The sequence below is a fragment of the Penicillium soppii genome, assembly GCF_028829465.1.
Source record: "Penicillium soppii strain IBT 18220 chromosome Unknown utg000001l, whole genome shotgun sequence".
In the NCBI taxonomy this organism is placed as follows: Eukaryota; Fungi; Ascomycota; class Eurotiomycetes; order Eurotiales; family Aspergillaceae; genus Penicillium; species Penicillium soppii.
In genome coordinates, this window is record NW_026643231.1 from 1326633 (window position 1) to 1349939 (window position 23307).

General features: G+C 48.3%; 8 protein-coding genes across 8 annotated transcripts; 5 read left to right on the forward strand and 3 right to left on the reverse strand.

Moving 5' to 3' along the window:
• Positions 1-501: 501 nt before the first annotated feature.
• cp9 (putative serine carboxypeptidase) lies at positions 502-2140 on the reverse strand (the record flags this gene model as incomplete). Its single annotated transcript, XM_057236032.1, has 2 exons — positions 502-1853; positions 1906-2140. The coding sequence occupies 2 exons, from the start codon at positions 2138-2140 to the stop codon at positions 502-504; spliced, it is 1587 nt and encodes a 528-aa protein (XP_057102835.1).
• Positions 2141-7693: 5553 nt separating this feature from the next.
• N7529_000502 (TCP11 family protein) lies at positions 7694-9653 on the forward strand (the record flags this gene model as incomplete). Its single annotated transcript, XM_057236033.1, has 2 exons — positions 7694-8602; positions 8655-9653. The coding sequence occupies 2 exons, from the start codon at positions 7694-7696 to the stop codon at positions 9651-9653; spliced, it is 1908 nt and encodes a 635-aa protein (XP_057102836.1).
• A 503-nt stretch (positions 9654-10156) lies between these two features.
• On the forward strand, positions 10157-11572 carry N7529_000503 (uncharacterized protein; the record flags this gene model as incomplete). The annotated part of the gene is made up of 1 exon (XM_057236034.1): positions 10157-11572. One exon carries the CDS (start codon positions 10157-10159, stop codon positions 11570-11572), a length of 1416 nt encoding a protein of 471 aa, XP_057102837.1.
• A 929-nt stretch (positions 11573-12501) lies between these two features.
• Positions 12502-13889, reverse strand: N7529_000504 (uncharacterized protein; the record flags this gene model as incomplete). The annotated part of the gene is made up of 3 exons (XM_057236035.1): positions 12502-12825; positions 12890-13099; positions 13155-13889. The coding sequence occupies 3 exons, from the start codon at positions 13887-13889 to the stop codon at positions 12502-12504; spliced, it is 1269 nt and encodes a 422-aa protein (XP_057102838.1).
• Positions 13890-15683: 1794 nt separating this feature from the next.
• Positions 15684-16556, forward strand: N7529_000505 (uncharacterized protein; the record flags this gene model as incomplete). Its single annotated transcript, XM_057236036.1, has 1 exon — positions 15684-16556. The coding sequence occupies one exon, from the start codon at positions 15684-15686 to the stop codon at positions 16554-16556; it is 873 nt and encodes a 290-aa protein (XP_057102839.1).
• A 226-nt stretch (positions 16557-16782) lies between these two features.
• Positions 16783-17252, reverse strand: N7529_000506 (uncharacterized protein; the record flags this gene model as incomplete). The annotated part of the gene is made up of 2 exons (XM_057236037.1): positions 16783-17108; positions 17186-17252. The coding sequence occupies 2 exons, from the start codon at positions 17250-17252 to the stop codon at positions 16783-16785; spliced, it is 393 nt and encodes a 130-aa protein (XP_057102840.1).
• A 541-nt stretch (positions 17253-17793) lies between these two features.
• N7529_000507 (J domain-containing protein) lies at positions 17794-18964 on the forward strand (the record flags this gene model as incomplete). Its single annotated transcript, XM_057236038.1, has 3 exons — positions 17794-18040; positions 18105-18365; positions 18423-18964. The coding sequence occupies 3 exons, from the start codon at positions 17794-17796 to the stop codon at positions 18962-18964; spliced, it is 1050 nt and encodes a 349-aa protein (XP_057102841.1).
• Positions 18965-19785: 821 nt separating this feature from the next.
• N7529_000508 (ubiquitin-ubiquitin ligase UFD2) lies at positions 19786-23207 on the forward strand (the record flags this gene model as incomplete). Its single annotated transcript, XM_057236039.1, has 5 exons — positions 19786-19961; positions 19994-20530; positions 20590-20800; positions 20854-22897; positions 22951-23207. 5 exons carry the CDS (start codon positions 19786-19788, stop codon positions 23205-23207), a joined length of 3225 nt encoding a protein of 1074 aa, XP_057102842.1.
• Between the last annotated feature and the right edge of the window lie 100 nt (positions 23208-23307).

The window sequence follows — 23307 nt, forward strand, 5'->3', positions numbered from 1 at the left end:
CGTGTAGGACTCACGATGAATATCAAGTCCGCTCACATCTAATAAAAGATTTTTTTTGCTTTTCTAGCTTAGATATAAAGCAGATTGAAATGCACGAGCAGTAGGATCTATTAGAATCATGTCTACGAATCTCCAAAAATCAAAAACTAGAAATTCGAGTATATACCCTATTCAACAACGCGCACGCAGTAAGTTTGAATATCTGCTCTTTATTTCCCACCGGAAGCGGTCCTTCTTTAGGAGAAAACAGGCATGACGAAATCCTTCGCTGAATCATTGATCACCTTGCTTTTGGTGGATCTCCTAAGTGATGCAATAACTTTGTCGACATCGTCCGAAAGCCTGCCACATGGCTACAATCACAAAACAAGCCTGACACAAGAAAATCAAATGCTAACTTCTTGATTATATTCGATATAGATTGGGACTAACCCAAGAAAGAAATTGTAACCGAATGCCTACAAAATATGAACAACCCTAGCCAATTCTCCGCCTTGTCTCTCAACCAGCCCTCCGAGCAACGACCACATCTCGCACAAACGAAAACATCTCGCGCGGCTTATTCACAAACACGCTATGACCAGCCCCGCGGAAGAGATGATACGAGACACCACGCTCCTCACCCCATGTACCTGCAGCAGAAGCCGTAGCAGTCGCAGTCGCGAGAGTGGTAGCAGGTTTGGACTTCAACACCTTGGTCTTAGTTGGAGCTGCATTATCAGCATAGAATAACTGATTGGGTTTCTTTGCAAACCCCTGCGCACCACGCCACGTCATATTCTGCAGCGACAGCTCCGCGCCGAAGTGGTTGATCAGCATATCCCACTCACCGGAGTAGAGATGTAGCGAGATGTTGTATTCAGTAACCAGTGATGGCAGAATGGAGTATTCTGGTGGCACGGGGGAACTTACTGCAAGAAGAGTTTCCAAGATGGTTGAGTTGCAGGCGCTATAAGGTCCACTGTCCTGGACATGCAGGGCAGCCTGCACATCTGAACGGCTGAAGTACTCTGCCAGTAATGGCAGTGCGGAGATGGAACTGCAATCATGAGAGATGTCGTAGACATCGTAACAACCGCGAGTTGTGCTCGTGGTGGATATGGTGGTCATATGATCCATGGCTGTGGAGAAGGTAGCGCAAGGACCATAACAGGTTGAATTGAAGATTGAGGTACGAATTTCTTCTGGAGTCGTAGGTCCTATGTCGCACGTAGCATTGAGGGCGTTGGTCAAGTCCCGACGTTGACGTTTCAGGTTGAAGTATTCTGGGTTTCCCGGGATCTCAATCTTTCCCTGGGGAGGGTAGATGGCGGACTTTGCTAGTACGCCATTGAAGCCACAAGTTTCATCTGCTTCGGAGAAGACGGAGAGAACGTCCTCGGGGATTCGAAGGAGGGATGATTGTGACCTGAGGTACTGGCCCGTGGCGACGGAGGACATGGCTGCCCCATTTCCCCACGAGCCATCACCCAGGGACATTGAACGGATGTCGAACGGCACAGAGCTGTTGCTTTTGAGAAGCTGGGACGCAAAGTATGGTATATAAATTCCAGCATACGATTCACCCATAAGATGAATCTTCTTTGATCGTAGATGAGGGAACTTTTCGAAGAAATCGATCAACCAGGCAGCAAAGTCGGTTGTTACCTGGCCGTTGTCCTTAACAGGGTAAGGATTGCTGGCCGTTGAGAAGCCGGTACCGACAGGCTGGTCAACATACAGCACGTTGCCCAGGTGCGTCCAGGAGTGTGGATTGCGAACGAGGTTGGTCGAGTTGCCGTTAAACGAAAAGGGACCATTGCCTGTCGCCAGCCCTATCAAGGATGAACAGCCAGGACCGCCATTGAACCAAACTATACAGCGTTAGTAAACCACATCCTGTCCCTTTCCCCAATTCATACGTACTGATCAAATTTTCATCATATGTCAGCGTCTCTGATCCAAACAGCCAGAAGAAAATCTCATTCCCGCTCTCGGCTCCTGGAACTTGGAGGCGACCAGCCCAACTAGCCGGCAACGAGGCAATGCCTGGCAAGGAATCCACTTTGAATTGAGTATTTTTTTCAAGTCCTCGTGAGAAGACAACGCTGGGAGTAGCCCATAGCAAATTGAAGAAATAAAGGAATGCCGAGATATTCATGATTGAACTTCGCCGCGATCTGCACAACTATGAGGCTTTTTGCTCGCTCTTTCGGTAGATAAACGATACTCTCTGGAAACGAGACCGGGAAAACTCAGGATACAGATGCAGAACAAATTCCACATGGAATCCATGTTTCCTTTTTATCTTTTTCTTGTGGAGCATGGTGTGGAACATGGGACCCATTTGGTGTTATTGAGCGGGTGGTGGTTGATGCCGGATATGGGTGTGAATAAGATTGGGTGCCAATAACATACATGGGCTAGATCAAAGAGACGGACGGGAAGGGAGAAACACATGTGTGGGGTCTAGGACGTGAAAATCAATTGTGAGGAGCTTTTTGGTGAGCTTTTTTAGCGGCCTATTGAGTGGATGACCTATTGATGGGCGTTGCCAGTCAACTGTTCATCCATGCCGATTGCAGAAATAAGATTGGGATTGAGAACCTCAAAAAGATAACATGAAAGGCTTGTTTATATCAACAATTAAATAATACACCACAGCGCTACCCTGGACGCTGGTTTACCTAGGTGACCTCCCTTTTTGACCAAAACCCTAGTCATCACATCGTGACGTATTGACAGCGAACTGTCTACCTTACTAGGCAAACTTTTGATTGGCTTTAAATCATCTTTTGCCTCTTCTAATGGTCGATTTTCAAAGGTAGATTACCAAATACTCACTACAACTAGTATTTGTTTCCGCCGAAGCTAGATGGAGGCAGCGATTTCCTCGTACATATATAACTATGACCTCCTGTTTAAAATCCAAAGAATCGAAATTCGCATCAAAATTATCCCATGCACCAACGTAGCTTAATTACTAAGTCAATACCAGACCTGATATATCTATCAGACCGACGATCCTAAGATGCTTGCGACCAAAGACCGACCTCACCCCCGTCGCTGTACCATATACCACCGGCAGTGGTTGCCATGACGCTACTCCTTGTCTCCGTGCCATCGGTCCCATGATTTGTAGTACTGGCACCATTCCTAGTCGTAGTAGCCATGGCGATATAATCCATGGAGTGGACAGTGACAGTATATATATCCGTGCTGTAGGCCAACATAGCAATCAAAACTTGCTCGGCCAACAGGCATAGAAACAACATCCTTAGTGATACTAAGAGCTTTGATACCGCTCTGCAAAAATTCGCCAGGGTCCAGTTCCTAGGTATGCGCACCGCTAGCATTTTCTACCCTAATCTGGGAAATCCTTTTAGGTAGGTTCCCGATGCAATCGTAAGCGTCAATGTAAAGTGCACAATCAACCTTGTCCGGTATTCTACTAAATCAATCTGAAATTCAGAATCACTCTCAATCCAAAGCTCCCGGGGGCCTTCATGTGAGGCTTTCTGATATAGCATGAGCATCCATTTGGTGCATTCTGGCGGCGGCCAAAGGTGCACATCAGCAAGACACTACTTTTGGTGGAGAGCAAGGATCTTCTACAGTCTGCATTAATAGAAGCGGAGCGGGGGAATCTACCAGTCATCCCTTTTATACAAAGATCAAAAAAAGTCAAATTGGAAGCTACGGAGTAGACAAGAACAAAAAGTAGTCGCGCCCGGGATCGAACCGGGAACCGTCTCGGTGTGAGCGAGAAATCATAACCATTAGACCACGCGACTTGATTATTAATATTTTCTTAAGACATTGTTATATTACTGAGAAGAGGAGCAACCCTAGGAAAGGAAACCCATGATTTTAGAATTCCAGGATAGTACGTCCCGAAATTGGTGCGACCACTTCCACTCTTTCATTGATTCTCCAGCCACAACCCCAAGGCAAGCAAGTCTTTATTGGAAGTCTCATCGGACTATTGATATTCCTGTACTAATTTCGATCTAGTACTTTACCATAAGCACCATGACCGGTGTCGTAATTGCATCGACAGAAGTCCATACAGTCAGCCGGATTATGGGTTTTCCGTTATAGGGCAATATGCATGCCCGACGGAAGTAAAGCCTCGCACGGAATCAGTTTGTGCTATGAAAGTCAAATAATTCTAGCGTCTTAGCATTATTTGATTTATATAATTTTTAGAGGGTCTTAGAGTACGATTCTCAATTTGAAGATACAGTGGAATTCGAAAACAGTTTACCCCTCAGGCACATATGCTCTGTTTCTAGCAAATACGGAGCTTACCTGAATCTAGCGATGTTAATTTACCACTCATCTAAGTAGAGAGTATAGTTTTATCAGATACGAGCCGAGAAACAAAGCGCTTGCGTCTGAGGGCTAAACTGTTTCCAATTATATTGATATACACTTCTTATATGATTGATAGTTTAAGACACCAGGGCAGTTTATTATGCCGCATTAAGCCCATGACCTTTCCGACATTAGACACGACATTACCCGGCAATCTCACCGACTTTACTAGATAATGCTTGTGTGACCTGGGTGAAGACTAGATGCAGATTTCGCGCTCACCACCCCAATGATCACGTCACTCTGACTAAGTTCTCTCGAGATTTGTAGAATGTAACAAATACTAAATAGGAGAGATCGGCAACAACCCTGCTTCAATGATACCACGATTGATTGATTATATGGAAAAGATATAACAAAGTAGAAGTAAAAGTAAAACGAGCGGTTCAAGGAAGCTGACGGGAGACGTCTATACACAATGCGTATCACAAGTAGTCTTCGATAATCTCCCGCTTTGGGTAAATGCGGTGCGAGTAACACTCATGCCATTATAAATAGCCATCATGGACACTCCAGATATGTACGAATATCATCGCTTAAATTATTCTACTCTGCTGAATCACCAGTCCAAGGACACTAGCTATATTTTACAAGTACAACTGTGTCAATATGAAGGTACTGTCTCTTGCAATGGCTTTTGTCTTGGTCGCACTTGCGGTACCAGGATCTATGGATGAATCATCTGGCAATAAAGCAGTTGAAAGAGAGGTATGAATAGTCCATTTAGTGAACACTTCAAGTTACATTCAGGCGCTGACTGCGATGGACGTGAATAGTGTGAAAGTGACGACCTCCGACAATAGAGCGGTGAGTTTAAATATACAGTGCTAATTGCGATGGCCGTGAATAGTATGTGAGTGATGGCCCTTCACTAAAGATTTGAGTACCCAGTACTGAATGCGATGGACTTGAATAGCCCGTAAGTGATGATCTCTGACAATGGAGAGGTGACTTTGAATATACAGTACTGACTGAGGTGAACGTGAGTAGTGTGTAAGTGATGATCCTTGACTAAAGAGCGATGACTTTATATATAGTGCTGACTGCGATGGACTTGAATAGATTGTAAGTGATGACACTAGACTGAAGAGCGATGATATCAAGCATTAATTACTAACTGCGATGGACCTAAATAGCCCGTAAGTGATGACCCCTAACTGAAGAGCGATAACTATAAGTATAGTGCTAACTGCGATGGACGTGAATAGGTCGTAAGTGATGACCTCTGACAACAGAGAGGTGACTTTGAATATACAGAGTGCTAAATACGATGGCCGTGAATAGTATGTAAGTGATGACCCTTTACTAAAGAGCGATAACTTTAAGTACATAGTACTGACCACGATGGACGTGAATAGTCCGTAAGTGATGACCCTTAACTGAAGAGCGAATGACCTTGAGTACATATTGCTGGCTGCTATGGACTTGGATAGCGTAGATGATCTGGGCTGATAGAAGAGCGAAAACTTTGAGTGCACTATTCTCACCGCGTTGGACGTGAATAGGCTGTAAGTCGAGACTCTTGACCGACAAGCGTTGACTGAGTACACAGTGCTGACTCAAAGTGGCCTATGGGCTCTACCCTCGATTTATTTGCTCTTATTTTCTTTCAGTCTTGGTAAAGGTTTTCCCTTATTTAGGGTTTTCGCTACTGTTATGCGAATGCAAAGGCTTTATTCACAAATTTTCAACTAAAATTTCCTTTTGATTCACGTAGTAGGTATGATTCATGATGTCAAAACCTAGATACAAATATGAATTTAATAGAGTTGAGAACGATTTATTTGATAAATGTAACAAATGAGCAGTCATCATCAATCAGTCGCGTGGTCTAATGGTTATGATTTCTCGCTCACACCGAGACGGTTCCCGGTTCGATCCCGGGCGCGACTACTTTTTTTGTTTTTGCCTCGTTGCTAGCTGTCATTAATTTGATTTTCTCTACATACAGAACATCTCCATCAACGAAAATATACTCCATACTTTTTACTCCATACTAAACAAACCCTTCTCCATAGATAGCAGGAACAGCATTTAGGTTAGTTAGCATCTCACCTGTAAGTAAGCCTGACAGCCATCCGAGTCGCATTGACCGAATACATAAGTAGTTCTGCCTAGACCACTATTTCGTTTTCTTCTTCTGCCCAAGTGGCTTTTAGGCCTTAATGAGGCCCTTCTTAATTAGAGATACTGTCTTCGGGGATACTCGGTGATGCTGTATCCCAGAAAATCACAAACTCCCCTCTTAATTGGTTGAGGTTGCAGCTGTAAATTGTTGGCCAATTGGAGTCAGTTGGCACATGGTTGGAGTGTTGCATGATTCGTATTTCATCTGGTAAGATTATCTGTACCTGGTAGTCAGGTTGAGAGGTTCAAGATATGGCGCCTAGTTCCTCAGGCACAAAGGCATCAAGACCATCACCAAAACCAAACTTGAAATACATTCCGATCTCAACGAGTAGACACCCGAGTGCCTCACTCGAACATCTCGATGTAAATCCGTGGAGTTGCCAAGGTAATCTGCAAACCAGCTGCATCCAGTGGTTTCCCGAGCAAGGAGAACATTTCACGTGGCCAGTGCTGGTTTCAAAGCTCAAAGTGAGGCGGTTTTCCCCCCTTTTTTCATCGCACTGGAAACAAGAAAAAACAAGCTCAGATAAAATCGGATACCCCGAGATCGGATCAGGAATGGAAGCTCATGGTACAAGATCTCAACTGAAACGATCAAATGGTTCTTTCTGCTCGCGGGTAGCAGCAGTTGGAATGTGAGTCTGGTTGCGTCCACCCGAATCCGGAGGTAGATCTGGGGGATACACTCACTATATCAGTTCATCCCAGTCGTTTTACCAATTGCTCCTTTTCTTTTCTTTTTTTTCGTTTCTTGATTTGTTATCTGCACGACTTTTGGGTTTGTTTGCCCTGAGTAATCCGTATACCTTTCTTTTTTGGGAGAGAGTCTCTGTTTAATCACTTTTCTGAACAGACTCTTTGTTCCAATTATCTCCTTTTTATTGATTTCTTATACTTGTTTTTTGTTCTCTTTTGGACTATTATCCTATTATCCTATTACTTTTTCATATTAATTTTTTTAATATCTTAATTCCCCCTTTACCCTTCCCCTGGGAACCACGAGGCGAGACGCAGATCCAGGCAAATCCTCGGCTCCACTACAATTGACAGCTCACTTGCATCACTTTTTGGCGACTGCGGATTGGCCGAGGCAAACAGGGGGTTTTTTCTTCTTCTCGTGTGAGTTGCATATTCGCCTCATCTGGTGCCAAAAATCCTTCTTTATCTGACATCCTTAGCAGGAGAAGTTAGACATCGTCTCCTGGTGATGGATCTACAAGGTACAAAAGAAGCCCGAAAGGAGGAGGGCGAAGGTTCTCTCGAGGCATATGGTGCTGGGGGTAGTCGTTCGAAAGAGTATCACAAGAACGAGGGGCGGGATTCTCACAACCGCGATGACCGAACTTCTATTCATCCGCTTCGTCGACGTCAACCACCATTCGCCTATCCTCATGGATCTCAAAGAAACAATGCATCACCAGCCACCGCCGTGACTCGGCCTCGAGAGCCCTCGCCTTCACCGGAAGCTATCAGTATACCTCAAGCGTTGGGACTAAGCTCCCGCGACCAGCGACTACTGCGCAAGGCTCGGAGATCCCCACCGGTTACGAAGAAGACGCTCAGCGAACTTGACTTGCCATGTATCATGGGCAACATTAACTTACGCATGGACGCCAATTTCGACCGCGATTTGCACTTCAAGCCTGATCTAGATGGAGAAAAGGGCAAACGGAAGCGGAAAGAAGCTACAGACTATTGGGACTCATTGGCCTCAGAGATTGCTATTTACGCTTTCCGTGCTGCCAGTGCGGATATCGCTGTTGAGGAAGTCGAGTCGATTGACGGTACTCGACGCACTTTTGATCCCCGTTTGCCTGCCCTGTTCGAGACATTACAGGACGTCATCAAGACCCTCGTCCCAGAACGAGACCATCCGACTGTGATGCAGAATTTGGAAGTTCCCTTACTCATGCAACAAATCCGCAAAGGCGTTCTTGACATGCTTGCCCTGGCGACGTGGCTCGCTGCCCTGCTCAAAACACATTGCGCCCCGATGCGTGATGATTGGGCAGATTGTATGGTTAGCCAAATCGAAAAGGGTTCAAAATCGCAAGACCCGCGGGAGATTGTCAATGGTCTTCAGACACTTTTCGCCATCTTGGAAGCGATGAAGTTGGTACGTCACCTTCCAAAGTCTTCTCTAATTTCGCAAACTTACATTACTCTAGGACGTCGCTAACCACCAAATTCGAGCATTCCGCGTCCTGTTGATTGAAGATACAGTTCCATTCCTCCAAGAATACTTCCAGGGCAAAATGAATCGCGGCAGCTTCCAAGTTGAGCCCGCCCGCGAGTGGTATCTTACCGTGCGATCCCAAGCCCGTCAAGAAGACGAGACCGACCCCAAAGCCCAGACCGAAACAGAAGATACACTCAAACCCCTCGAAGCCCTCTTTCGCGGTATCTCCGACCAACTCCTCCAATTCTCTCCACCAAAGGATTTTCCCGAAACCTTCCTCTTCGACTCCGAGCGCCTTTGGCAACTCCGCTCCACCGTCCAAAACCTAATCAACCTCGACATCTCCTGGTACATATTTGAATCATATGTAAACAAGCACAAGCGGTATCTCTCAGCCCCGGAAGAAACCTACTCCACGTTCCGCTCGCGCATCTGGTCCCTAATGGAAGACGGCATGGATCTGGACAACCGCATCGCCGGAAACCCGGGCGACAACGACGACGACCCCGATCACCGCGGCGGAAAACGCTGGACCCAGAATATGCGCTGCATCGCGCTGGAAATTGCCCGGTTTGCTTGCGCGGCGCTGCAGCTTGACGCTGTCGTCGCGGATGAGGTTATCGCGCCCATTGAAGAGGCCCTCGAGTGGCATCTCTCCAATGAGTCTGATCTCTTTGCTTATTTCCAGGATAGCATGCGTGCTAAGGTCCTCGCTGCCACGTTGTCCGCAGCGAAACGGTACTTGCCCCTTTCGCCGCTGGCGATCTGTGAATCGCAGCGGGTACCGCCGACTGCGGCTTCTGGGCCAGTCAATACAGTTGCGGCTGGGTCAGGGTCTGGGCAGGCCTTGACGCCCCAGCAATCAGATATTGAGCGTATTGGTATGCGTCTTGCTCATATGGGTGTTTTGCACTGGCGTGTTTGGGCGCCGCTGTTATACCTTCGCGATGAAATTGCGATGGCGGAGCTTGAGCCGGCTTTGGTATAGTTTCTTGGTTTTTGCTTATGTGTTTTCTTTCGGATATTTTTGTTCTTTGCTTATTGATTCGTCTACAAGTGTTCTGCTCTTCAGCGCCATGCATATTATTCTTTGGGGGGGACTTTTGTTTAATTTTGGCGTTTACGGATACAAGAGCGTTGTCAGACGTCTCCACCGGATTATTGGTGTCTGGGAAATAGAAGGCGCATATAGTCTTTTTTTTTATTAATTCAGATGTATAAGACATCAACTATTCTAATATGATCAAGGCGAGATGTAGATTGTCGTCTAGAAAAACATACAAACTAAACGTTTCGATCAACCAGGGAATCCAATACCGGATCCATGGTAGACGCGAACGGAAATGGCCCGTGCGCCGACCAGGACTCTCGACATCGCCTCCCTTTCGAGATTCTATAAATACGTTGCACAAGATAGTAACCGTTGCAGATACAAGGGTTCCGACATCGGAATTTGGAATTGCACCCCGCACAGCAGCCCAAACACTCCCAATGCGTCTCTCCGCAGTCCTGTGTTCCCCCCACTGGCTTGCATGCTTGAAATCAGCACAATTGCAGCGCATAGCGCGCGCAACGGGCATCCAATCATCTGGACCAAAGGGCGCTCTGATTGAGCGCATTACAGCAGAGCTTGGGTTGCATTTGCCTCACAGTGATGGGGATGGCGTTGCAGGGGGGCTTACTGGTTCCAGTCCAAGTACCGACCCCAGTCAGCGTCAAGATCAACATGTCGACTGTAGGTCATCATCAAAAGACAATTGCTCGAGCAAGGGCCCGACCAAGACGAAGGGCTCGCTGAAGGCAAACACTCATGCAAAGACAAATGAAAAACCATGGAGCATTCTCAGCATCGACATGGGAATCCAGAACTTGGCATTTGCGCATCTACGCGTCCCCCGCTCTGCCCAAATTGACACGGCGAATCCGCCAATACCAGAGCTCACAGCCTGGCACAGACTTGCCGTATCCGACATCTCAAGTCTGAACCTAACAGGGTTAGGAGACACCATTGAAGCAAATTCGCAATTTACATTGGCACCATCAGATGCTCTTCCAAAGCAAGAACCTACAGAAACCAAGTCAAAGAAACTATCCAAATCCAAACCCACAAAAAAACAAGAATCGTTCTCCCCTGACCTCTACGCCGTAACGGCCTACAAGCTAATAACCTCCCTTTTAACCGCCTACCGCCCAACTCACATCCTAATCGAGCGCCAGCGCTTCCGCACAGGCGGCGCAAGCGCCGTACAAGAATGGACGCTGCGCGTCGGCGTCTTCGAAGGGATGCTGTATGCCATTCTGCACGCATTGCGCATGGAAAGGGGCGATGTGATGGCAATCCATGGCGTCGAGCCAAAAAGGGTGGTCAGGTATTGGCTTGAGCCGACGTCTAATAAAAACGAACCAGAGCAAGAAACAGTGAAGCTTAACTCTCGGGAAGTCAAAAAGGCTAAAATCGATATCGTGGGGAGATGGCTTGCTGCTGCATATGATGCAGAGACAAATGCTCGGAGCACGCTGGTGCCTGGAGTTGGTGCTTCTGATAAGATCTTGTTGGCGGATAGATCCGAGTCGCCTGTTTTACATGGCATTGCGGGTGCGTATATGCGGAAATGGGGCGGATCGCAGACTAAGAAGGGGGCTCGTGCTATGACGGGTCCGTCGGTATCGTCGTCGCCTGGCTCTCAATTAGCAGCGGAAGATGCGAATGTCGATATTGGGAAGCTGGATGATCTGGCGGATTGCTTGTTGCAAGGCGTGGCATGGGTTGAGTGGCAGATCATGCGGGAGCGCATTGCAAGGGAGGGAGTTGAGGCCTTGGGCGTGGATGAATTTTTAGAAATCAAGTCCAAACGCAAGTCTAAAACGTCGCCTGACAAATCGAGCACAACATTTCATGACCAATAGAAAGTATTTATCATAATGCTACAGATAATAGCTTCCGCAATTTGGGCATCCCTGGCGCGAACTGTGATCCAATCAAGCATGGGACATAGTACTTCTGCAGTTGAAGCCGGATAACTGTATAGTATTTTGACATCGACAAATAGATACTTGACGCAGATGATTGTGTATCCAAACTAGAGGTCAAGTCTCATCTAGTGTGATCCCTTCCTGCAGAAGATCGACAATGATCAACAGGCCTATACTTAAGCTTAATTTTTACCCAGGATGACATTATATAAGACTTCATTACAGCAGTGTCGTAACTTACGAGAAAAGCACTTGAAAGCACTTGAAAGCAAAATCCTCAAATCAAATCAATTCTTTCCCAGGGTTTACGGATACCGACATTCTCATCACCCATCGGCCTTCCACCTGGAGCAGAAGAGAAAAACAACGCAAGAGATCAACCAGATGAGAACATCCATAAAAGTAAGAATAAGTTTTTTAACCCAACAAGATGAAGGGACTCTACTTTCAAAGCAGAAGCGTCACCCATCAACACGATACGTAAGAAGATGTTCCGAGTGCAATGGAAATCGGTCGTATGAATGGATCCATTTCACATTGGATAAAAATGAAACGCAAGGAAATGACACGTCAGATGTGTAGAAAGTCGCTGTCCAGTTGAAAATGGGGTTGCAAATCCTAACACAGTCCAGCATGATAAATCCAGCGGAAGAATAGAAGTCGAAAGGAAGAAAGATGGCAAAAAAAATAGAGCGTAAATAAGAAGTGAAATCGAAACCGTTTGTACCGAAACTTGGCAAAAATAGGTACAGCACCAGCGCGCAACAGCGCGAGTAGAAGGAAGTCGGAGCTTTCTCTCAGATCGTCAACAGGCTCATAACTCACCGCTTAGAGGTAGCGTCCCTCTCACGCGAGCGATGTGTTTAGAAGAAGTGGCGCCTAGGCTTGCCACTGGGAATGCCGCTGGGAGCAGGCTTGCCGGCGGAAGTGGGGAGCGGCTTGATGCCGGCGGAAGAGGAAGGGGTGCGGGTCGCGAATCCACTGCTTGAGGGAGTGCGAGTGCGGGTGTGAGGGGTGTGGGTGTGGGCACCAGGGGCAGGGATACGAGTGGACACGCTGGTGGTAGCAGGGAGAGGAGCGACAGTCTCGGTGGAGGTGCTCTTGGAACCCTCACCGTTGCCTTCACCAGAACCGCTGCCATTACCGCCTCCCTGGTGGTTGACGGGAGCAGAGGTCTCGGTAGAGCCCTGTAGAGAAAAAAAAATCCAAAGTCAGTTTGCAATGTCAAAATTGGGAATTGGAAGCACATACAGCAGTCACAGTCTCAGTGACAGTGGCGGTAACAGTAACTGGCTTGCAGGCACCGGAGTCGCTGCCAGTGCCAGCCTCGCCAGAGGAGGTGGGAACCTCAACAAGAGTGACAGTCTCAGTCTTGGTGGAGTGGAGAGTAGAGGTGACAGTGTCGGTGGTGTCCTCAGTAGGCTTGGTAGCGGTAACTTGGGAGTCGGCGCCGGTCTCAGTCTGTGACAGTGTTAGTTTGCAGTCCAGAAGCATGAACTGCTGAGATAATACTCACGGCAGTGACGGTGTGTTCCTGGGTGTAAGTCTTGTAGATGGTGGTAGTAATGACGCTAGTCGAGGTGCCAGAGCCCACGGTGTAGGTAAGGGTGACAGCGCTGGTAGTCACAGAGCCTTCGCCAGGAGCGGCGGTGCCAGCAGGAGCAGACACGGTACTGCTCAAGCCAGAGGAGATACCCGAGGGACGGCCGGAAGGAGTACCAGAAGGCTTAGTACCAATGGGAGTGCGAGTGACAACAGGCTTGCTGGATGAAGCAAGAGAAATACTGGCAGAGGGAGAAACACTAGCGGAAGGACCAACAACAGTGCTACCGGGAGTGCTAACGGGAGCAACAGAAGCAATCACGCTGGGAGTGGAAGCGACTGAGGTGGCGCTGCTGGGAGCAACGACAGATGAAGAAGCACTGGATGGAGCCACGGAAGGAGCGCTAGGAACAACGCTGGGAGCGGAGCTAGGAGCAACGGGAGCCACAGACGGAGTAGAAACAACGGAAGGAGCAACAGAAGGCTCAACAGACGAGGACTCAGCGGGAGTAGCCACAACAGAAGTGGGGGCCTCCGGGGCCGGTGCAACAGGAGTAGGGATAACGAGAACGGTAGAGGTAGATTCCTCAACAGCGCTGACCGAACGGACCTGGTGGACACGACGAGCGTGGAGACCCTCGTGAGTAGCCTGGCCCATAGCAGCCAGAGCGGCCACAAGGGCAATGGAGACCTTGTTGATAACAACCATGATGGAACTTGGTAAAGACGGTGGTGGTTGCAAAAAGTAAAAAGTCAAGTTGAGATGAGCAATTCAAAGTAAGCGAGTGTGTACGTATGTGTGCGAAGTGAAGAAAGAGCGAAGTCAATTCGCAAGAAAGGAAGGAACGTAAGGCTTCTCACAGAGAGCGAAATAGAATCAAAGTCGAGCTACAAGCTTGAAGAAGTAAAGAAAAAGAAGAAGAAAGATGCCCAGGTGGAATTGACCAGGGTAATATTAACTCATTTCCTTAGATTAATTTGATATCGATAATATCAATAATTTTCAATTAGTTTAGTTTAGTTTGGTTACTTTAATCAAATTAATCCCGAAGGCTGTCTCGGTAATACCGGTGGATCTATAAACCTGTGTATACAAAGTAGATATCTTGTCGCAAGTACCCCTCGGATGGTAACGGTCGCTGGGAAAAGTGGAGTATGCGGTACGTGCAGGGTACCCACTGTCTCAGGCACCAGTATCCCATTGGTGTACGATTTATCTGTCAGGGGTCCCTGCCAATCAATCAGTGAAAAAACTAAGAAAAAAAGACCTTTAATCTCACGGGGAAAAAGAGACAATGTGTGATATCGGCGGCGCCCACGAGCCTCTCAGCGGCTTGAATTGAGGTATTAAGGTGGCGCCACTGGCGCCACCTGCTGACTCTGCTTAATACGCCCCTATTTTATAAGGCGATAGGAGGACTTCTAGCACTGACCTAATGTCGCTAAATGGTTTTGGAGGGGCACGGACACGTATACATGGTGGGACATTTGCAAACTACCCGGGTAGCACGGTCATTGTAGCACAGTGTAGAATATAATAGTAAATAGTAATCGAATTCTGTAAAAAAAATGTACTTACAAAATATGGTCTCTAGGTAGACAAAATATTCTAGACTGGAGAGATTCTTTCCCAAGGTTTACATTGTAGATCTAACGTTTCAAGTGCCTTTTGGTAATAATGATACATGTATACCAGCCCCGACAAGCCGATTGTTTCACATAAAACACCGCCACCGATATTTCGGCCCGCTTCTCCAAGCGGGATATAGATTACTTCAATAAGAATTTCGGCCATTTGAGATTCTGGACTTTGCTGATCGGGACACAGATGAGGTTCCATAAAATGAAATTCTTCTTTATATCTAAATGCCGTGTTGGTGGAGCATATTTATCAAATTTGGGCTTTCTTTATATCAATTAAGATGATTGAAACTATGACACTAGTTCTGACTTGGGAGCACGACCCCTGGGGTTTATCAATTTTGGGTTGTTTCATTTCCCTACTCCGTACAATATACAATATCGCATGAAATTAGGGCTGGGTCTTGAGCCATCTCTACCCCCTTCCCAGCCGTTTGTATTCCGCCAAGGGATAACATTTATGCCGCCATGTCTGACGGAAATCCCGCGATAGATTTCAAAATCTAAGCACTGGATTCTTTGGAATTATTAGGTAAATTGCATCATTGCCAGGGTCCCGGGGCACGGAGAAGCTTTCCAACATGAAACATCCGGGCCAAAATCCCAATTGCCTCTCTCCTCACCACCCTGCACCGATTGCTGATTGGTTTTCAGGTTCGCTTCTAAAATAACTCAACGAACCATCAATGATGAATCTTAGTGTGTCTGATATATTTCTTAGTGTGAAGCTTGGAAAGTATATTTCCGAGGTTCTCTTAGATATCAAGCCAAGGCGGTGACGATATATCTCTTATGGCGATGACAATTGACCACCTGGGCACGTACACCTGGGCGTTGTAACTACCATTGATAGATACGAACAATGACTTCATTTCAAGCCCTCCGTACCCAGTATGCCTCCCTACTGAAACGATTCCTCGCATCATCAAAAGAATTCGATGTTCTCACAACAATTCCACCCGACCACTCCGCGGAATCAGAGACGTTGTATGTCTTAGACTCCTCCTTCAATCCCCCCACCCGCGCCCACCTCCGCATAGCCAGCACTGCCCTTCTGGAAAACCCCAAGCCCCGTCCCCGCCTCCTACTCCTGCTCGCCACCCAAAATGCAGACAAACCATCCAATCCCGCCTCATTCGAGGACCGGCTCGCAATGATGGAGCTATTTGCACGCGATCTCCGCTCGCGCCTTGCGGAATCGCCAGCCTTCGCGGCATCGGGCCTCACACATGCCATTGAGTCTCTCCCTCTAGTCGATATTGGCGTCACGCGGAAGCCATATTTCGTTGATAAGGCCGCTGCTATTGAGGCGTCGGACTCGTATCCTGTCGCGCTGGAGCAGGTCCACCTTACTGGCTATGATACTTTGATTCGCATCTTTAATTCAAAATACTACCCCCCTGCACATACATTGCAGCCTCTGGAACCGTTCCTCGCGAAGCACCGCCTGCGTGTGACTATGCGGCCGAGCGATGAGTGGGGTGGTAAAGAGGAGCAAATTGGCTGGGTGGAGGCTCTTGCTAGAGGTGATCGGGATTCTGAGGGTGGGCGTCGTGAGTGGGCACAGCGCATTCAGCTGGTCGAGGGTAGGTCTCCTAGTGAGAGGCCTGTGAGTTCGACTTTGGCTAGGGAGGCACTGCAATCCGATCCCAAGAACCTGGAGTGGTTGGTCCCAGAACAGGTGCGGCAATTTGTTCTGTCGGAACGTCCGTATTCTGGAAATAGCAAGGTGTAGACATGGATATATCGTAGGGAGGAGCTATTGGAAGATCATATCCAGTTTACGGTATGTGTAAGTTAGGTTGGTATTGATAAAACATGAATTGCATGTATGCCACCGACGCCATACACGTCCTTCTGAATAAAGGCACAGCCGAACAACTTTTATAGACAATATATTACATGGCAGAGCGTGACGTCCGACAGCGTCACAGCCCTTCGTTCGTTATGAGTCGTCTCCATCACTCATCCTCCTCTTCCCTCTTTCCGAGGGTATAGGCCAGTCCACCACCAATCATGTTGACCAAAGCCAGACTCATCGTCGCGCCACGCACAACACCCCGAACACCGAACTTCTTCATGAACGGTTGGCGACGGCGAGCTGCAAGAAGCAGATACAATCCGGACCACGCCGCGCTAAGGCCGGCAGTGTCGGTCTTGAAGCCCTGCAGGTTCGCATAGCTGGTGAAGAGCAAGGCGGGAGGGAAGAGCATCGGGAAGAATTGGAAGGGCTTCATGTGCTGAGCGGCGATGAGGGAGGCGAGCAGTGTGGGCGGGAATGAGTTTTCTGGTTCAATATCAGAGAGTGCTCGTTTGCGGGCGGAGTATAGCTCTTGCTGAGGCCAACGGGCATGGGCTACTTACCACCCCAAGCGCGGAAGCGCTGGATCAGCGTCTGCTTCGCGTCCTCGACAGTAGAGTCGTCTGCCATATTGAGGTAGTGTGAGTGAGTGAGGGATGGAGGATTGAAGTCGGTTTGGTTTATAAAGACGGAAACGTCAGAGCTTTGACAGCCAAGGATTGCTGTTGCTGCAGGTATATTAGCAAGACTGCACGCAAAAAGATCTCTAAAAACAATTAATTCACTCACAATTGAAGTCTGCGCACTAAAACAAGGAATTTAAGCAGGGTTATCGGAGAAAATGAAGTTATGTACCTTATCGCAATGTCTAGTGCAACTGACGTTCCAACGCTTGGCAAAGACACCTAACACCACGCTTTTCCTTCGGTTCAAGCCTACCGAATCAGCCACACCTGTCGCTCATATTCCGCTTCATTTTCATAAGGCCGACATTCACTTGTGCCAGGCCATTTCATAGCACGTTTGATCTTTCTATCCCGCCCTCTTTACCGGGTTAGAACTGCCTCCGCAGTCCCACGCCACCCTGCGCCCTCCAGATTCTCTCCGCCCCCTCCTCTCTCTCACACCTCAAGCGCTGCTCAGAATCACGATTCCTCTCATATAAGCTGCCATGCCCTCAGACGCCAAAGGCGGCGCATCGCGCGACCACAAGCAGGGAAACCAGGATCGCAAATACACAGACGAGCAGAAGGCCGCCGTCCTTCGGATCAGAAAATGCCAGCCCACTGCCTTTTACGAGATTTTGCTAGTGGAGCGCTCATCGACAGATAATGAGATTAAGAAGGCATACCGCAAACAGAGTCTGTTGACGCACCCCGATAAGAACGGTTACGACGGTGCCGATGAGGCGTTCAAGAGTAAGTCGAGATGAGTCCCGGCGCGATGCCCAACCTAGGTCCATTCGATACTTACACGTAGCAGTGGTCTCGCGTGCTTTCCAGATTCTCTCCGATGAGGATAAGAAGTCCAAGTACGACAAATTTGGCGGCGATCCGGACAGCAGGTTCCAACCCGGGCCGAGCGCTGCAAGCGGTGGCTCTCCCTTCAGTGGGTTCGGCGGCGGTGGCGGTGGATTCCCCCGCGGAGGCGCAGGGTTTGACGAGGAGATCTCCGCCGAGGAGATGTTTAACCGGTTCTTCAATGGTGGATTTGGTGGAATGGGCGGTGGGTTCAGTCCTTTCGGTATTACTTTGCGCAGCGGTGATTCGGTCCAAGCGTACTAATTGTCTCATAATATAGGTGGACCGCAATTTGTTTTCAATATGGGAGGAGGTCCTGGGTTCCGCGTGCACCAGTTTGGAGGCCAACAACCGCGCCGTCGGCCTCGTGCAGCGGCTGGTGCACAGGAGACTCCGCTAGACGGCCGCAGTTTACTGCGTCAACTGCTCCCGCTCATTATTTTGTTCATTCTGCCGCTCCTTTCCTCTCTATTCTCTGGCTCCTCGACACCATCCGGTCCTACTTATCGATTTGATACCCCTGTCTCCCCGCATACATTGGGCCGTACGACCCCAAAGCTGAACCTGAACTACTTTGTGAACCCGCTTGATGTGGACAACTTCAGTGCGCGGAATTTCCGGGAGCTGGACAATCGTGTCGAGGTGGAGCATATTCGAACATTGCGAAACAAATGCGACGCCGAGGCACATGAGCGGGAACGCAGGTTGCAGGATGCGCAGGGGTGGATCTTCCCCGATGTCGAGAAGATGAAGAAGGCTCGGGCGATGGAGATGCCGGCTTGTCGGCAACTGGACTCGTTGAGGACCAAGGGGAGGTTCTAGATGGAGATTGTGGATTTAGATCACATCTTCTTGTGGCATCTTCAGTTGTCTGAGGCTTGCTTTGGAAACTACTCTAATATTATTAGCACACCCGGAGTTCGAACTTCATTTTGTACATTGATTGGACTTTGACTGGGATTTTGAATGCATCTCATACTGTGGTCACCTTGAGTTCTCCAAGCTTGTTCATTTTATTACTGGCCCGATTTGGGGTAATCTTTTTCTTCGAGGCTAGTCAATACTTAGTTCGACTTTCCATACAAGTTTGCTTCGGTAATATATAGATGCATACAGTGGTCTACTGCAAGAAGAAACAAGTATATTTGAACTCTACCTAACTTCCTTACTGGGTCTGCTGTAGGCTTGTGCATGATGTCTGGATTAGATATAGATATATAACTACTCCGTGAATTAATGAACATGACAGCATTGATTTTCAAGGAATAGACTTTTGAGGTACATTATTCACCGCGGACTCACCACCGGCTCTTAAGTACCTCGAATGTATTTCACCCCCCCCCCCCCCCCCCCCCAACTTTTTCCGCTTAGTCAAAAACCCCATGGCCAGTCAATCAGAACAAATACTGTAAATGATCGAAACGAATCTCGGCGATCACCACAGAATCGCCAGCTCCAACCCAGCTCCGCCTTACTTCTCCTTCAAAACTCTGGAACTCCCAGTAGTCTCCACTTCGATACTTTTGACCCTCGTTCCACTTTGACGCCTATGATTTCCACACGATTGAAATATTGATATTTTGCCGATATACCGTCGATATCCTCGATATCCTAAGGTTGTTTTGTCTTGACTTGAACGCAAGATGTCGGACACTCTCTCCGACGCGGACAAGGTTAGTAACTCGTTGCGTCCAGCACACGATCCCATTTTCCCCGCAGCGACTCGACAACTGACATGGCTATGTGATGTCAAGATCCGCAACAAGCGTCTAGCAAAGCTCTCAAATCCCATCCAACCCACCGGTGATGGAGCCTCAGAGTCAGCGCAGAGTTCGGCCAACACTTCCCCAGCACAATCACCTTTATCCGCACACCCACCGACAAGTCTTCACAACGCGCCACCCCCCCGCAGCAGTCAGAAGGGAAACGGATCAAGATCACACCCGCTGCTTCTACGCCTGAGCGACCGCGATCTGCCGCTCCTTCGGCCCCAAGTACACCCCCGCCACAAAAAATCGAGAGCATCGAGACTTTTGAGGACCGGACTTTGAGCGCTGTGTTCAGATTGACACTCAAGGAGGAAGGGCAACGTGATATTCACGGCAAGCGCACATACTTGCCCGGTCTGCGGAGCGAACTGCAGGATGAGGGCCAGGATCTGCGCATCCAGCTCGCGGTCTTGGACCAGGCTTTACTGGAAGCTGCCTCTATGGCTGAACGACAGCGTCCCCTAGATTATTTGCTGCCATGCTGGAAGCGCATCACAAAGTTGTCGAAGGGCTTGAGGCGGACCGGAGATGATGACCCGAAGTATCAGGTTTTGGTTGAGGCACGGCGGCTGTGCATGAGTTACTGTATTTTTGCGATTACGATGCCAGAGATGTTTGGGTGCGTTTTGCGAATATGCCGTTCTTATGTGTTGTGAATGCTGACGTATCGTGGTAAAGGAGCGAGTGGTCTGCAGACTCATCGCTAGCGTCGTACCTTCTCGTGGACCCCGAGGATGACAAGGGAATTGATTTCGAATTCATCAACGAGGCTGTCCGGAGATTCGACGAAGACGATACTGTCAAGCCAGCTTTCATTTCTGCCATCGAGCAGCTCAGTACACAGCTTGCCCAACTGGACGTCAATGACGATTATAAGCCCTACACTATTGTGCGTCAACCATCCTATTCCCCTCAGGACCGGCTCTAATGTTTAACTACCAGGCTCTTCGGAATCTTGTGCGTCACGGGTCAATTGCGACGGCAATCACAGAATCGTCTATCTTCAACCATTCCAAGGATCCTGCTCAATTTGAGAAAATCACTCTTATGGGCCCATGGTTCCGCTTGTCCCCCCTCCAGGCTAATGTTACCATGTCCTATTTCTCCAGTCCCAAAACCCGCGATCAGGCATACATTTCCAATGCCCAGCGGTCACTTCGTATGACACAACAGATGATCAGCTCTGACCTTCTCGATGTGATCAACCACCTGATTCGCGCCTCCAAGGAGGCTCGGGATCGTGTTCTGGATTGGTTTGCTGCTGCTATGAATATTAATCACAAACGGCGTGCCATGCAGGTCGACGCCGAACAAGTTTCTTCTGATGGATTCATGTTCAATCTTACAACTTGCCTTGATCAGCTATGTGAGCCGTTCATGGATGCAGCTTTCACCAAAATTGACAGAGTTGATGCGGATTATCTTCACCGAAGCTCTCGGGTCGAAATGCGTGATGAAACCAAAATCAATGCCGACCAGCATGTTTCGGATGCTTTCTATTCCAAGAAGGCCGAGGGGACATCTAACTTTATCACTGAAATATTTTTCCTGACTGTTGCCGCTCATCACTACGGTAGCGAATCATTGACTTCAAAATTGGAGCAACTTGAAAAGGACGTGCGACAGATGGAGTCCACAATCAATAAATTCGAGCTTGAGCGGGCCCGTTGGCTCAACAATCCAATTCAACTGCGCCAATTCGACCAGGCAGTTAAGAAATACAAAGACAAACTCGATCTGGGAATCGCTCTTAAGTACAGTCTCCAGGGTGTGCTATTTGATGACCAGTGGCAGGCCCGTTCTATGCTGTTTATGCGATACGTCACTGTGTGGCTGCTGAGACTTGTATCGGGCAAGAACTTCCCCAAGCAACCGCTTACACTCCCTCTACCGGAAGAACAGCCAGAAGTTTTCAAATGTCTACCAGAGTATTTCTTGGAAGATATTGTCAGCAACTTCAAATTCATCATGTGGTGCATGCCGCAAATCATCACCGCCACCCAGGGTGATGAGCTGGTAATGCTGTGCATCACATTCCTCGAGAGCTCTGCCTATATTAAGAACCCCTATCTGAAAGCCGGATTGATCTCCATCCTGTTCCGAGGCACCTGGAAACGCCCTGGTGGCGCCAGCGGTGTGTTGGTGGATCTGCTTAACTCGATGCCATTTGCCAACGAGCACCTCCTTCACGCAGTTATGAAGTTTTACATCGAGGCAGAGCACACAGGAGCACACACGCAATTCTATGACAAATTTAACATCCGTTACGAGATCTTCCAGATCATTAAGTGCATCTGGCCCAATACCCTTTACCGGGAGAAGCTGTCCATCCAAGCAAATCAGAACCTGGACTTCTTCGTTCGATTCGTCAACCTCCTCCTGAATGACGTGACCTACGTTCTCGATGAATCTTTCGGTGCCTTCAAGACCATCCACAGCACCCAGACAGAGCTCAACACTCAAGGACACACGATGGACGCCGCAACCCGCCAGCAGCACCAAGAGAATCTTGCATCAGCGCAGAGCAAAGCAAAGAGCTACATGCAACTGACCAATGAGACAGTTGCTATGTTGAAGCTTTTCACCGAGGCGCTCGCAGATTCCTTTACAATGCCCGAAATCGTACAGCGTCTCGCAGATATGTTGGACTACAACCTGGACGCAATGGTAGGCACCAAGAGCGCCACCCTACGTGTTGAAAACTTGCAGGAATATGGGTTCAATCCTCGTGCTCTTCTCAGTGAGATTGTCGATGTCTATCTTAATCTGATGGGCAAGGAGAACTTTATCTTGGCTGTCGCTCGTGATGGCCGATCATACAAGCCGGCCAACTTCGAGAAGGCGGCTGATATTATGAATAAGTGGTCGCTGAAGTCTCCTGAGGAGCTTCGCCGCTGGAGCCAGCTTCAGAAAAAGGTCATGGTTGCGAAGGAAGCCGATGACCAAGCTGAGGAGGACCTCGGCGAGATTCCAGACGAGTTCCTTGGTAAATTCTTCTTTGTAGACTCTGCATCTACGACATTTGCTAATCTCATCCAGATCCCCTTATGTATACTCTCATGGACGACCCTGTTATTCTTCCCAGCTCGCGGATTTCGATTGACCGCGCGACCATCCGTTCGCATCTTCTGAGTGACCCTCACGATCCGTTCAACCGTGTTCCTTTGAAGATGGAAGATGTTGTTGCTGATACCGATCTCAAAGCCAAGATCGAAGCATTCAAGACCGAGAAGTTGGCCGGTAAGCGGAGGGAGATGGTACAGAACCGAAGTGATTCAATGGACACATCCACCTAGTCGCATTCAGGAGTACCAAATTTTGCATGAATCAACTGCCTTAGGCATTTAGCGTCTCTGAGATAGATTGTCGTCAAATTAGTGATCAAATTGTCTGAAT